The 13,693-nt window shown below is 52.7% G+C and overlaps 1 protein-coding gene across 2 annotated transcripts; it reads right to left on the reverse strand.

The window, feature by feature from the left end:
- Window positions 1-433: 433 nt before the first annotated feature.
- On the reverse strand, window positions 434-12,798 carry LOC120832560 (uncharacterized). Of its 2 annotated transcripts, XM_078089408.1 has the most exons (5): window positions 12,234-12,751; window positions 11,518-11,585; window positions 3,568-3,787; window positions 3,185-3,303; window positions 434-2,859 (listed from the first exon to the last, which is right to left on the reverse strand). In XM_078089408.1, exons 3-5 carry the CDS (start codon window positions 3,764-3,766, stop codon window positions 1,954-1,956), a joined length of 1,224 nt encoding a protein of 407 aa, XP_077945534.1. In that variant the 5' UTR covers window positions 3,767-3,787; window positions 11,518-11,585; window positions 12,234-12,751; the 3' UTR covers window positions 434-1,953. The 2 variants fall into 2 exon arrangements, with proteins under 2 accessions (XP_077945534.1, XP_077945533.1); XM_078089407.1 differs by lacking the exon at window positions 11,518-11,585 and having other exon boundaries at window positions 12,234-12,798.
- Between the last annotated feature and the right edge of the window lie 895 nt (window positions 12,799-13,693).

A 13,693-nucleotide genomic window follows, 5' to 3' on the forward strand; every position in this document is an offset into this window, starting at 1 on the left:
ACACAGCATCCCACCGATACACAGCATCTGCTGCGGTCATAACAACAAGAAACCCTGAATGAAGAAGTGCTTTGTCTTGTATGTCCCTGGCTTATCTGTGGGCTGTAGGGATCCCGTGTGTGTGTGTGTGTGTGTGTGTGTGTGTGAGTACTGCAGGGACAATGGATGGGACAGGGAGCAAAGGGAGCAGTGTGGAGGTGACTGCTCTGAGCGTAATGTCAAAAAGATTAACAAGAATTGAGCGGCGCGGTGACACCTGAGAGACATTTGGCGAGTGCAATAAGCTGTGGGTGCTGCACTCCGCTGAGCATCAGACGGATGGGAGGCGAGGAGCGCGCACACACACACACACACACACATGCACGCACAAACGCCACAGTACCTTGAACGTGTGGTGATGCAAAAGGGGGGGAAAAAAAGGACGATCCAGTTGTGGGTTTTTTCAACATTTCTTTTACTGATCTTTACACTTTTCACAAAACATCACACAGAAATTATCAGAGCAGACGTGGCTCTTTGTTTTTTTTATAACAGGCATTGCAGTTTGCATTTTCCTTCCTCAGAAACAAAAACTGCTTTGTCAGTTGTTTTTTTTAATCTTCAAAAAATACCACCGATAGTCACCGTTTATTATTTTTTTTAATCACTTAGGGCTTAGAGAAATGAAACGATACAGGCTGATACGCGACTTGTCTGGATGCAGATGTGTCACTGTGGTCCAAACAGTATTGTGGGTGCACAGCTGTTATTTTAACCCCGCCCCCAAACAAAGAAGAGAGGACAAGTGGCAGCAGTGATTCCCCTTATGAGAGCATCCTGGTCCCTTTCGGTGCGTCACACAACAAACAGAACACGGACTCATTAATCTTTACATCTTGAAGCAACTTTGGTTTTTTGGGGTTCGCCGTCGGCGTGCGGACTCTTCTCTTCAGAGGCGCCAGAACGACACGCACTAACACACAGGAGGCCAGCGACCGCGCCGACTCGTCTACTTCGCTCTCACGCCACATGAGAAGAAGCTGGAGCTGCTTCTCGTCAGCGGACGGACCCGGCCAAACCGCGACGAGCCTTTTTTCCGAGAGAAGGGGCCCGCGCGCCATCCGCCCCTCAAACACTCCGACAACCCTCTGGGGAGGTCGTGCACGGTCAAGACGGGTAGCGCGAGGAAAACATGCATTTTGAAGTAAAACAAACCGAACGCATTTTGCCGTCTGATGGCCCGCGTCCCGTTTCAGGCAAACGCAACGCCAGATACGTAGTAAGTAACGAGAACAAATACAGTAACACACAATCTACACGGAGCCATGAAAACACTAAGGCACTTGAACTTGTGATTCGATATTTCCGATGTTTGCGATTGTTGTCTCTTGAAGTAATGTGAACGCAGGCGCTGCGCCGTCGCCCGAGACGGCGTCGGGATCAACATAAAAAGAATTGCTTAAAATCAAGTTTTAAAATGCTACATCATATGCAAACACACACACACACACACACACACACGCACGCACGCACACGCACAGAAGCGCACGCACTTCCCAAGTGCACAAGCCTTCACTCCACAGGCTCAGTTTAGGGTCCCGAAACGGGACCGGCGCGCCAACAGGAAGCCCCGCTGAGGCCGGGGGGGGCTGGGTCTCAGAGACGTCACTCGTGGTACATATGAAACCACCCTGCGTGACCTTGCGTGACCTTGGCCTACAGACAGTTTGATAAAAATGTCGACAGCGGCCCGGAGGCATCGGCGTGATTTCTTTTCTTCTCGTTCGACTATGACATCAGCGGCATGGGGTTGAAGGTAGTTTCAAATAAAGCCGACCTGGCGTTGATACATTGCGGGCGGCTCACACCTTCGTCTGCTACGAGGAGAAACGCTCTTCATCGGACGACGGCGGTCGCCATCGTTACACGTTTTCTTTTTTTTAACAGACTCAAGTGACTCGTTGAAAATCGCGGTCATTGTCTCTGAGGCCTGCGGTGCCAGAAGCTCACCTTGTGGAGCTCCTTTCCCGCGGCCTTAGAGTCCAACTGACGAGGTCTCACTTCCTGCCCCCCTTCCTCCTCCTCCTCCTCCTCCTCCTCTTCCTCCTGCGGCCCCTCCTCTTCCTCCTTCCCCCCTTCCGCCATGCGGCTTTCCTGCTTTGTCCTTGTGTGTCCCAGCGAGCTCCTAGTCCTACTTTTCCTGCTCGACTTGTCCTTAACAACATCTAGGGAAGGCCCAGCTTCCCCTCTATCATCCTCTTCCTCCTCCTCCTCCTCCTCTTCTCCCTCTTCATTTTCCTCTTCCTCCTCCTCCTCCTCCTCTTCTTCATCATCATCCTCCTCATCTTCATGCTCTTCTATGGCCACCGTCATCCCTAACTTACTATGGCCGGCTAGTTGAAAAAAAGGGGAGGAGTGCGGCGTGGTCGGGCAGGCCGAGAGAGCTGCGTCGTACACGGAGAACGGGAGGTGGAGGTAGTGTCCCGCGGCCGCCGCCGCCGCCGCAGCGGCGTAGATGCAGCAGCAGGTCTGGGCGCAGTCGGGGCGGAGGTCCCCCTGCCCCCCGCGGACCATTCGGAAGCGCTTACGAAAGGGCGGCCCGGCCTGGGGTGCGAGGCAGATCCGGGCGGGCAAGGCTCCGTGGAGAGCCTGGCCGGCGGGGTTGGCGCCGGGCGCCGGGACGCAGGAGCCGCCGGCAAACGCCGGGTTGGGCGGGAAGCACCAGTCGGTGCTCTGGAGGAGGATCTCAGCTCGCAGGCGCCGCAGGAGGTTGTTGACCAGGACGGAGCGCCGGAGGAAGGCCTCGGGGTCGTCGATGAAGCGCATCTTCTCCAGGGAGAGGCGCAGCACGTGGGCGCGCTCCTCCAGGACCGGCGCCACCTGAAGGACATCGTCCCGTTAGAGTATTTCGTTGGGACGCACAACATTCAGGGCTTATGGTCAAATTTAAATGATCTCACATGATGTAATAACTTATTTCATCGGTCAGTTGGGAAGAGAATCACTTCATGGCAGAAAGTGTGAAGAATATCTGATCCTAAATTCATTACATTCTGATTTAGAATCCCCTCAAATTCATGACCGCCAGTAAATTTGAATCTCGGGAATTCCAAATGTATCCACCATATTGTCCCCATTATAACTGGTGCAGGTAGTAAAGCCTGACATTGTCGGATACACGGGGAACTGGCGCGTCTACACTCACCGTTTGGCAGTACGTCCTGAAGCTGAATCGGGGCTCGTCGTCATCCTCAACAAACTTCCTCTTGAAGTACGCGATCCTCGACACCGACACGCGATCGGGGACCCGCCTGCAGGGGGCTTCTGCAGGAGGAGCAAGTGACACATGTGAAAATCCCATCATTTGTCAAAAGTTCAGTAATAAACAAGAATACAGAATTGAACTGCGCGTCAAACTTTACAAATCTCAGATGCAGTAATATAAATATATATTTTTCAAAAGCACAAGTGTTTTTAATTAAGGATACGATGCAAAAAAGTCACCAGTCTAACGTGAAGAAGCCCGAGAGTTATGACTTATGAAGCGATAATAACACCGTAGGAGGCCATCCGCAGAAACATCCGCACCTCGCGTGAGCGGCTCCACGGGGGCGCGCGTGAGCGGCTCCACGGGGGCGCGCGGTGGCGGCGACGACGACGGCGGCGGCGGCGCGCTCGACCGGCGGGCCGCGGCGCAGCGCTCAGAGTCCCACGCGGGCCGGTAGGTGGCGAGCGGAGGGTCTCCCTCTGGGTCCAGGAAAGGATTCATGGACAGAACTAAGGTCATCGCTCTCTCTCCGATTCAGGTCTGGGGGGGAAAAAAAAACAGACGGGAAATCAGCGCTTAATGAGCCAAACCCCTAAAACACCCGAGGGTTAAAAGAGTAACAGCTTTAAAAATAAATCAGCTTCACTCACTATTTTGTCAAATAATTCTCATAAAAGTTATTTTTAATCACGCTATTTTTTACACGTTGTGTCGATGGATCCAACCTTTCAGCGATGCGGTAAATGTAAACAAGATGCTCGTCTGCGGTGCAAGCGGCTTCTGTGCAAAATGTTGCCGCATGTTTTACCAGTACGTGCATCTCACAGGGGCCACGTGACAAATCAAAGCCGTAATAATGCCGAGCACTAAATTAAAAAAAACAAACATCTTTTTAAAGGGGGCAGATGGCTGGCAACTCTGAAATGCGGCGTACTGTTACACGCGGGACACAGATGGAGCGGTGACACCCGCTCCCACCATCGAGTCCCTGTTGGTTAGTCGGTGGGAGAGTTGGCGAGATCCCGGGGACCGAAAAGGCCGCCAAGCTCGAGTGGATTCCTTTTATTGGCTTGACCCAAAACAGATCCGAGATCATTTTGGATCCGTTGGCCCCGCCCCCTTCACGCCAGGAGCCAGCTGTTTCCCAGCCCCGCCCCCTAGCTGAACAGATATCATCATCCCACGAGCTCGACACGCTGAGGCGGCCCCCGTCTCAGACCCACCCGTTGGGTCGCTGATTAAACTGTCCGCTCCGATGAGCCCCCCATGAACCCCCCCCACGACCCCCCAGCTCGGATGTTTTATTTCTGTGTGCCCCGCTGGAACCTCCCAGAGAGGACAAGAAGCCCCCTCATGCGAGAGTACGATGTGCACAGGGCCGGCTGGAGGAAATGCTCAAGGGGGTCAAAGGGCGTAGTGAAGACGCAGATGCCTGCAGGTCGTTGGTCGTGGAGCGGTTTGAGATGAACGGTAACTTTAGCGTGATCACAATGTGATTGAGCACTTTGCCCGTTAATGTTCTTCCATCAGGATGGAGTCCGTGTGCCATTCCATTTTGTTCGTCTTTTACACAATTAACAATTTGACATCGCCAACTGACGCCGTGCCCAGGTGGGAAGCATGTGATGGATCACACACTTATCGCGAGGCGTTGGGGTGAGCGGGGGGGGGGTGACATCATCATCATCAACCTATGGCGGTGAATAGAAGCAGCTGGTGACTCAACGTGCATCAGAGGAGACACATGATCGTCTACATCTGCTTCAGGCCAATCGGGATTGTAAAAGGACTGTGGTAGAACCGTTTTGGTTGGGGGGGGGGGGGGGGGGATAAATTACTCTTCCGCTTGCTGCCACACTTCCCCCCGACATATTTGGATGTTAATGCGTGTGGAGGAGCTGGAGGGCGGATGAAACGGAGAGACATCAGGTTCTCTCTCTCTCTGACCGCTGGAGCCTGAAACTCAAACTGTCCCACTTCCACTTCCTGATCCATCGCGCCGCATTACGGCTTCTAACGTGTCACTGCTGAGGCTCGCCCCCCCCCCCCCCACCAAGGACCACCGACTCAGGCCAATTATGTCACTGTTACTGAGCGCCGTGGTTAATTAGCGGCTTAAGCCCCCCCCCCACCCCCGAGCTGCTTTTTTTTACCCTCAGCTATTTTTCATCTCCATCACCGCTGTTGCTACGTGTGCTCGGGCACAAAGACAACAAGCACGACATCATCGCTCCCTCTGCCCTCTTTAGGGACCCCCCCCCTCCCCCTCCAAACCCCCCCTCCTCCAATCTCTCTTCCCCTCTCGTTCTCTCTGACATGCTGTCAACAGCGGTCACAGTCGGCAGCCCCCCCCCCCCAAAAAAAACAATGAGAATACCGACAGAGCAGCTTCCCCGCATGTACAGCAATGCTTGTTCTTCAAAGACAAGCGGTGGGAGGGGGGGAGATGGGGGGGGGGGACAAGTGCGAATGCGAAAGACAATCGGAGAAACGGAGGGTTGAGAAATGAAATTGCGGAACGAGGAGAGAATAATCCCCCCGGGGGCGAGGGGGGGATGGGGGGGGGGTATCATTCCTCCTCTTTCTGTTCCTGTCTTCGTCTCGCAGGAACGTGATTGTGTTTAACACAGTGTGTGTCTTTGAAGGGGGGGGGGGCTGTGTGTGTGTGTGTGCGTGTGTGCGTCTGCTTCACCTATGCTCACTCTCCTCTGGCTTCATCCCCCGTATCCTCCCTCCCTCACAGCTTCCCTTCCCCGCGTCACACTCTCCATCTCGCCTCCTTTTCCATTACACCCTTTGATGATGAGCAGTTAATTGCGGTGCCACGAGCCGAAATGTGAGGGCGGTGGGGGGGGGGGCGCGATAGAGAGATAGGGGGGAGAGGTGGAGATGGAGGGCGGAGGGATGGATGGATGGATGGATGGAATGAGTCAAGGAAGGGAAGATAAGTGCCTTAGGAGGCTTGTCATGAGCCAGACGGATCGCCTGCAGGGATGATTTCTGCTGCTGTGATTGACTCGCTGCCTCCAGCGCCGAGATAGACAAACACGCACACACAAACGCACACGCACACACACGCTCGGCTTGCTGTATCCTAAAATATTTTAGAGAGGAAGTCGACTGAGGCTCCACAGACACAGAGTCGGCCGATGTTTACACGCATCAATCCCAAAACTCGTTGTAGATTTTCGAATAAATTCCGGCGATGTCGGGAGTCACAACATCTGGATTCTCTTAATTCCGTGGGAGAGCAACGCGACTAAATCCTCCTTCAAAAAGAGGCTTCGGGATGAAAACCGCTCTTAACTTTGCGTTAAGATTCCTTAAACCAAACGGACGCAGGTATTCGCCCTCATCCTGCATTATTATGGAAATCAAAACGCGTCAGCGGAGCACGTTCGCTTCACTCGTCAGTTATTTTTTTTGTATATAAATCATTGCGTGCACAAGTGTTTTCGATCAACTCTTGGCGCTAACGTTAGCTCAGCATGAGGCCTCCATTGATGGATCTCTTTGGAGAACGACCTTGTGGTAACTAAGCAGGACGGGATTATTGTGTTTTCTAATAAAGTATAAATAGAAACCAATTTCCTCAATTTCATCCCGAGGACACACCATAAGTGTCCTTAAGTGCCATCCGTACAGGATATTGAGGCCCGGCGTAGACGTGTTTACATAAGGATCGCCTGACTTTATTATTTTTTTTAGATTTTGACATTTGGGAGGCAAAATTGCTTCACGATACCCACAGCTGCTTTTTATGATGAAAGCGGCGCCGTCGCAGGGAATAGTACAAAAGGCCCGCCGCTCGTTCCCCCGTGTTGAAAATCAATTCAGAAACATAAACAGCCCGACAGTAAACAGTGTAGCAATATAAACGGGGGGGTGAGGGGGGCTTTTATTTTATTTACTCAATGTCTTCCTTACAACATATGGAGCTTTTGGGGAGTTTTTAAGAGTTTCAAATGACTTGTCTTCCCCTTACGGTCGATGAAAAAACTTTTATTTTTTAAGGGTTACTTAAGCCCAAAATAAGAGGGGTCGGGGGGGTTGTGCAATGATTCCGGGGGAGTTTGAAGCTTAAACTTGATCCTCTCTCTCTCTCTCCTTTCTCTGTGGCCTCAAAAATGCTAATTGATCCAGCATGTGTTTGACAGAGTGTATGTTGTAACCCTTCGTGTGTGCGCGTGCGTGTTGAGTGTGTTTTATGTGGCAGCGTGTTCCCGAGCCTCCGGGGAACCGATAGCGCTGAAGAAGTCATGGTTTTCGCATCAAATGGATCCCAGCCTGCCTGCAATGCGTCAGGATTGGACGCCGTGGCTTCGTCGGTGGATCGGGGATTCTGGGCCGGTTAGATTTTTGTTCTGCCGTACTGCGCAAACCGCGATTGACACGACTACGCGCCCGGACACACCGTAGTGAAGGCGAGCGCGGCGCCCGCGTTGATTGCGCTTCCACGTCTGCTGCCCCGAGAACTCTGGGAAAGAAACAGCTGTTGTTGAAGCAACGTCGATGATAAAACATCTGTCTGGCTAAGTTGCGATCGCCGTAATTGCAGCGATCACAATTGTGCGTCTCTTGGCCAAATCCTTTAATGGCTTTTTTTTTTTCTTCCCTTTTGTGTTGCAGCAAAATAAGCAGCGGCTTGTACGAACGCGCTGCCGACTCGTCATCCGCTTAAAAACCAGAACCTTCTCAAGTGACTGCATTGCAAATATCCTCCCCAATCTACTCCAACGACGGACAGTGTGAGGAGCTTCTGTCCGGCTCTTCGTCTTAACCCGGCTGTGTGCAAAGGAAGAGGAGGATCAGCGTCTGATGAATTAAAGAGCAATATATGATGGGACCAACTGTGAATAACAACCATGTCGGATATAAAATCAAATAATATTGGGATGCAATTCACTGAACGAAGGTGAACAGAATCCATCTTTTTCTTCTTCTTCTGTTTTCTTCTGCTCATGTGATCTTCTAAAGAGGCAACGACAACACAAAGTCACTTAAAACGCTCCTGACGCACAACCGCTCATTTAACCCGTCGGTGCGAAACGGAGGAATCGCCTGACATTCATCCCACGCGCATGAAGCACGGCGGGGGGGGGGGGGGGGGCGGGGGGGGCACTCCGGCTGTAACCTGCTGCACATCCGCAAAACGAGACGGATCCTTCCTTCTAACTCGCTCTCGACGACGTCGGCTCTTGGAAGTGACAGCCCTCTGTGAAGACAGGTGTGTGTGTGTGTGCGTGCGCGGGAACAGTTCGTACATCTCCACGCTGGGAAGATAAGCGGGCGTAGCCCCGAAAGAGCCGCCCTGCGGTCGCCTCGGCGGGAGCCTCCTCGCCGCTTTGAATCCCGCAGGAGGAGGAGGAGAGAAAAGACCCGGTGGGTGGCGGTGGCGACGGGATTTGCCGGTACCTGTTGTACCTTTAAGGCGCCGCCCGGGTTTTAAGATCTCGCTCTCGTCTGCGGCGGCCGTAGGGCCTCAGTGCAAAAACACGACACGATAGTTATTGTGTAAAAATGTGTGGGTGCAATTGAAATGTGAAAATATGATCAAATTAAAAACCTTCCATGTCGCATGAGTACAGATTGTAAAGCTGAGGCCAACAGATCAGATGGCTCAGTAAAGGCTGAATAAAAATAAATAGTTTGCAGCATTTCTTAATGCAATTAATGTATCAAGCACATTAGATAGAAACAGCACAGCGGGCTGAAGACAAATGAAGTGGAAGACCGAGTATCGTCTGGAGATGATCATCACACTGTGACTAAACCACGAGATACGCTTCCTCTCGATGTGGAGCTGCTCCGTCCCCTCGCTGCGCCAGTTGGCGTGGGGGTGGAGAGCGCGCGCAAGTGCCGCCGCATGTACGAGGGCGAAGCGCACAGCGAGAGAGAACCGATGGAGAGCAGATAATAGGTGTCATTAAATCAAGTTCTCCTTCAGAGTGGCGCCAACAAAGCGCCGTGCGGCGTGAATCCAAATTGAGACGCTCAGATAGCGAGCAATTAGCCCCCCGCTGGCAGCGCGGACCGCGGCTACGCCGAAACACTCCCGACGGTTCCCGCTGGGCGCATCAGAGGGGAAAAAGGCCTGAAGATGCTTTGCCAGAAGCGTGTGTTTGATGCAAACAGTTGGAGTTTTCAGAGAGAAGCTTTTAGGCACCGAGAGCCTCGCGCTTGGATGCCAGGATCCCTGACGCAGCTTCACGAATCCACATCAGGTCATTAAAAACACGTCATGTTTTGTTTGCCTCGTAGGACCACAAAAACGCCGGTCTGGAGCAGCGGCGTGTGGGTGAGTCAGTCAGGGAGGTAACACACCGGCGGGGACTCACTCCGACTGAGAGCCGCCATCGGTGCCGAGAAGCAAATCACATCTCGTGCTGATGGAAATCAGTCCAATGTGGTTTGGACTCTCTGTGAGGGGGGGTCCGACTTGTCAAGGCTCCCCCCCCCCCTGACGTTGGACCAAAACAACAGTGGCATGTTGGTATTTTCTTTTGGCTGCATCTTAGGTCGTGTTTTCGCCAGCTTGCAGCCTGTCAGGACTCATCAGAGCAGCTCGCAGTGTGTTGAGGGCCGTCTCAGGCCGCGGTGGCGTGACTGAGCTGCGCTCGAGGGCCTCCGGGAGGTTGCGTGCGTGTGTGTGTGTGGGGGTGACACATGTGTTGTGGCAGGTCAGCTGTGCGGCGCTGCGTTATGTGCAGTGTGGGGACGGCGTGTTGTGGCTGTGGGGCCTGACGGGCCGGCGGTGGATGCAGCACGTCGGAGGCAGACAAGGACGTCGGTATGCGGCTATTAACGCACAAAATAACTGGTTGGTGAGTGCATAACGTAACCCCCCCCCCCCCCCCCCCCAAACGGATTTTCAAGCTTTTTCTTTTTTTTTTTTTAACGGTAATGAAGGGGATCAGGAATTCCCCACAGATATTTATGATATGTGAAGGCATCTCGTGCTGGAACGTGAAGCATTTTGAACCTTAATCTCTCGTCTAAATAAATTCACGTTGCTATGCAGGTCTAGATCCGTCGCAGACACGCCGGAGCGCGGAAAGGAATCTTTGAGGAGGAAGGAAAGAGGAGAGCGCCTTCTCTTTGGAGCAACTACCGGATTTCAAGGTGTTGTGACTGCGAAGTCGCGAGGTCTCACCTAGAAATAAATGTCTGTGTCGCACCTTTTTTTCTTCTCTTTTTCCTTTGCACTCGTGCAGAAACAAGTGCGCGTTCGCTCCCGTTTGTCCACCTCGGTTGGATGTGTGTCTCGCCGGAGCACAAAGACGTATTCATGGTGGGGAAGCGGTGCTCGAGGGGAAAAAAAAGAAGTCTGGGGCTACACCCTGCGGTCCACGCGCACACGCACACGCCGAGGCGGCCCAACTTGTATTGGCTGAGACCTTTTGGCCAAAACAGAGCGGGGGAAAGAGAGGGACAAAGGGGAAGAAATGTGAAGCCCGTCACCGATGACACGCCGCAGGAATGCTTCTCCCCCGGTGGCGGCCCAACTCTTCCCTCCGCGTTGAAACGTCTCACGCAGCTGCTCTGGCTGAGAAAACATGATCAATACAGAGGACCAACGGCACGCGGCGAGGGCCGATTACTCCGGCACGCGTCACGGATTCAATCTCCTCGTCTTCTACGTCTTGAAATGCTGCTCCAGATGTGAGTCTTTGCCCCCCCCCCCCCCACTCTCTCCCCCCTCTCTCCCGCTGAGGTAAATGAATGGCCGGGAGGGGGCTGCAGGATACCGACAGGTTCACATCCTTAATGAGCGGGAGAGTCTGCTGAGAGCAAGATACGATTGATAGCGCCGTGACAGAACTGAGAGAGAGGAGGTGGGGGGGGGGGGATGGGGGAGTCGCGGCGAGGAGCTTTTGATAGAGGCGATGGGGTGGAGGGATTTTTGGCAGGCGGCAAAGAGAAGGAATCTGGCATCAGCTGGCTGCCAGGAACCCGTCCACCGCGCCGCCGCGAAGCAGGAGCGCTTCCTCTTGTCACGCCCCCCCTGCCCCCCCCCACCCCCCCCGCCCCGCCCGCTTCTCTGGTCTGTTAGTTTAATCTGAGCTGGATTTTCCTCCCCTGTTGCGTGCCTCGCCATATCCCGCATAACACACTTCTCCCCCCTCCGAGGGGGAGACGAATAGCCAAAAGGTGGAATTCCTGGCAAGTGACTCCGGATGTTGTTGGCAGCGAGAGGAGGTGAAGTCTTTAACCAAAAGACATGATAAAGAAAAAGGGAGGAATGGAGTGTTTTACTCCATAAAACTTGCCATGTTGGAGCGTCCTGGATGCTCTCCGGGGGCCCGGCGGCTCCTGAGTGACTCAATGGGTCTCAGCGCTGCACAGGAGTGACATCAAGGAGAGAATTACAACCGCAGCTCACGATGAAGCCAAACGGACCCAAAAAGCTGCTTCTTTTTCAGAAAATGGATGCGGTAATAACAGACGACCGCCATCGTCGGGAGCCGCAGCCGAGAGAGAGCGGTCCTCGCGAAATAATAATGAAGTGAGGCTGGATGGGGGCCAGGAGGGGCCCGTTGTGTCCGCCTGCATAAAGGGGACCAGAGTCACTGTGTCTTGTTGGTCCCGGTTCTCATAAATCCCGATTGTTCTACTACAGGTTGTATCAAAGGATCAACAGCACGTGAACGCATCAGGCAGAGTCAATGACAACAGCAATTTAGCCACAATGGACAGAACATTTTTGCTTTGCTAAATTGTATTTTCATGAAACAGAATGACCATTAAAATTATTTTGAATGCAAAATAATAAAAGAAACAGCCTCAACTTAACGACAACTTATTGATTAACTATATAAGTGAATGCGTCAACACGGAAAATGTAGGTAGTGAGTCCAAATGTCCCCCTGAAGTCTCACGTTAGAGGCGCGGAGACGCCAAAGGTCCCAATGAAAGAACTTTTACTTTTCCCAAATGAAGCCGCTGTCCTGAGCGACCCGCCGGGACACCGGGGACGCGGGCTCACCTGTCTGCGGCGCTTCGGACCTCGTCCTCGGATCCACACTTGCGTTTCGTGGCAAAGAAATCCAAAAGCGCGTCGATGAAAAACCGGGAAGGAAAAAAATAAAAATAAAATTAAAAAAAGAGTCCCAGTGAATAAACGCCACTCCGTCCTCTGCACTAACCCACGGCGGCCGTTTAATTACCCCCTATGCAATTACCAGCTAATTACCCAGTCGTCTAAATACTTGTCATTAAGCGCGCGCGTTTGCCTCGCTGTGCCCGCGCGCAGCATCCCCGCGCGCACCGCGCAGCCGACGACGACGACGACGACGGCGGCGGTGGTTTTGTTTCTCTTTTCCTCTGGGAGATACTGGGAAGCCGGGCTCTTGTGGTCGCGCTGCTGGTGGTGGTTTCCCATGTGCGGGAGGCTGCGCGGAGCTCACGTCGCTGCGGCTCGCTCGGCTGTGGAAAATGTGGAGAGAAGAAAAACAACAGCGGCGTCACAGCTTCAGCCCTTCAGGCGAAAACTACTGCCGAGGCGTTCAGGCGCGGCTCGGAATCCATCCCTTCCTCCTCGCCCCCCCCCCGTTTGAGGCGCGCTTGTGGGTCCGTCCGATCAACATCACTCTGCTATCAACTTACACACACACGCACACGCACACACACTCCGGCTTATACAATATTTCCGTTTGTCAGAGGAAATGTCCTTTCGTCTCTGCGTGACGTCACATTAACGCCAATTCGTCTACGGAATCCGTAGTTGTCACAATTCCGGGAGCACGTGAAGGCAATCTAACACTTCTCTTTTAGATGGGTTGTGCGTTGGAGATCTGCTCTGCAGGGATGTGACCGACAAAGAGAGGGGAGGGAGCGAGCCCCTCTCATCTGTCATGCATTTCCCCTTTGATTCAGCTGCAGCCACTGAATCTTATTTTCCAGCATTTCTCCCTCTGGGCCCTTTGTTCTGTGTTCAGCCATGGAATGTGCTGGAGAACACAGTTAATTGTAAAAACAGTACCTCTGATCTTGCTTCCACCCCCTCCTCTCTCTTTACCTTTGCTTCAAAGCTACAACTACCACACGGAGATTCATTTTAGTGGCAGGATCACACAAAGCAGCGGCGACATCACAGTGACACGTCTCTGCAGAGGGGAACAAAAACCTACGGCATGATATGTATTATATGTAATAAATCCGTCTGGGGGATCAGATGCACCTCACAAAATGATCAGCAGAGGAAACGCTGCTGCCAAGTGTATCCCTGTTGTCATGCCTTCCTAATTTGGACTCGAATCAGGAAGGTGTGATCGATATATATTCAATATCCAGGTGATGTTTGTACCTACGCATAACTGACGCCACTGTCACAGTTCCCCTCGTAGCCCACATGTTGTTAAAATCTTTCTTTTAAAAATATTTGTTTGCCTTAAATATTTCTTTTTCATTTCACCGGCCACTTGTAACATTATGGGGGGGTTTAAT

This window comes from Gasterosteus aculeatus, chromosome 15 (assembly GCF_964276395.1).
Source record: "Gasterosteus aculeatus chromosome 15, fGasAcu3.hap1.1, whole genome shotgun sequence".
NCBI classification, from domain to species: domain Eukaryota; kingdom Metazoa; phylum Chordata; class Actinopteri; order Perciformes; family Gasterosteidae; genus Gasterosteus; species Gasterosteus aculeatus.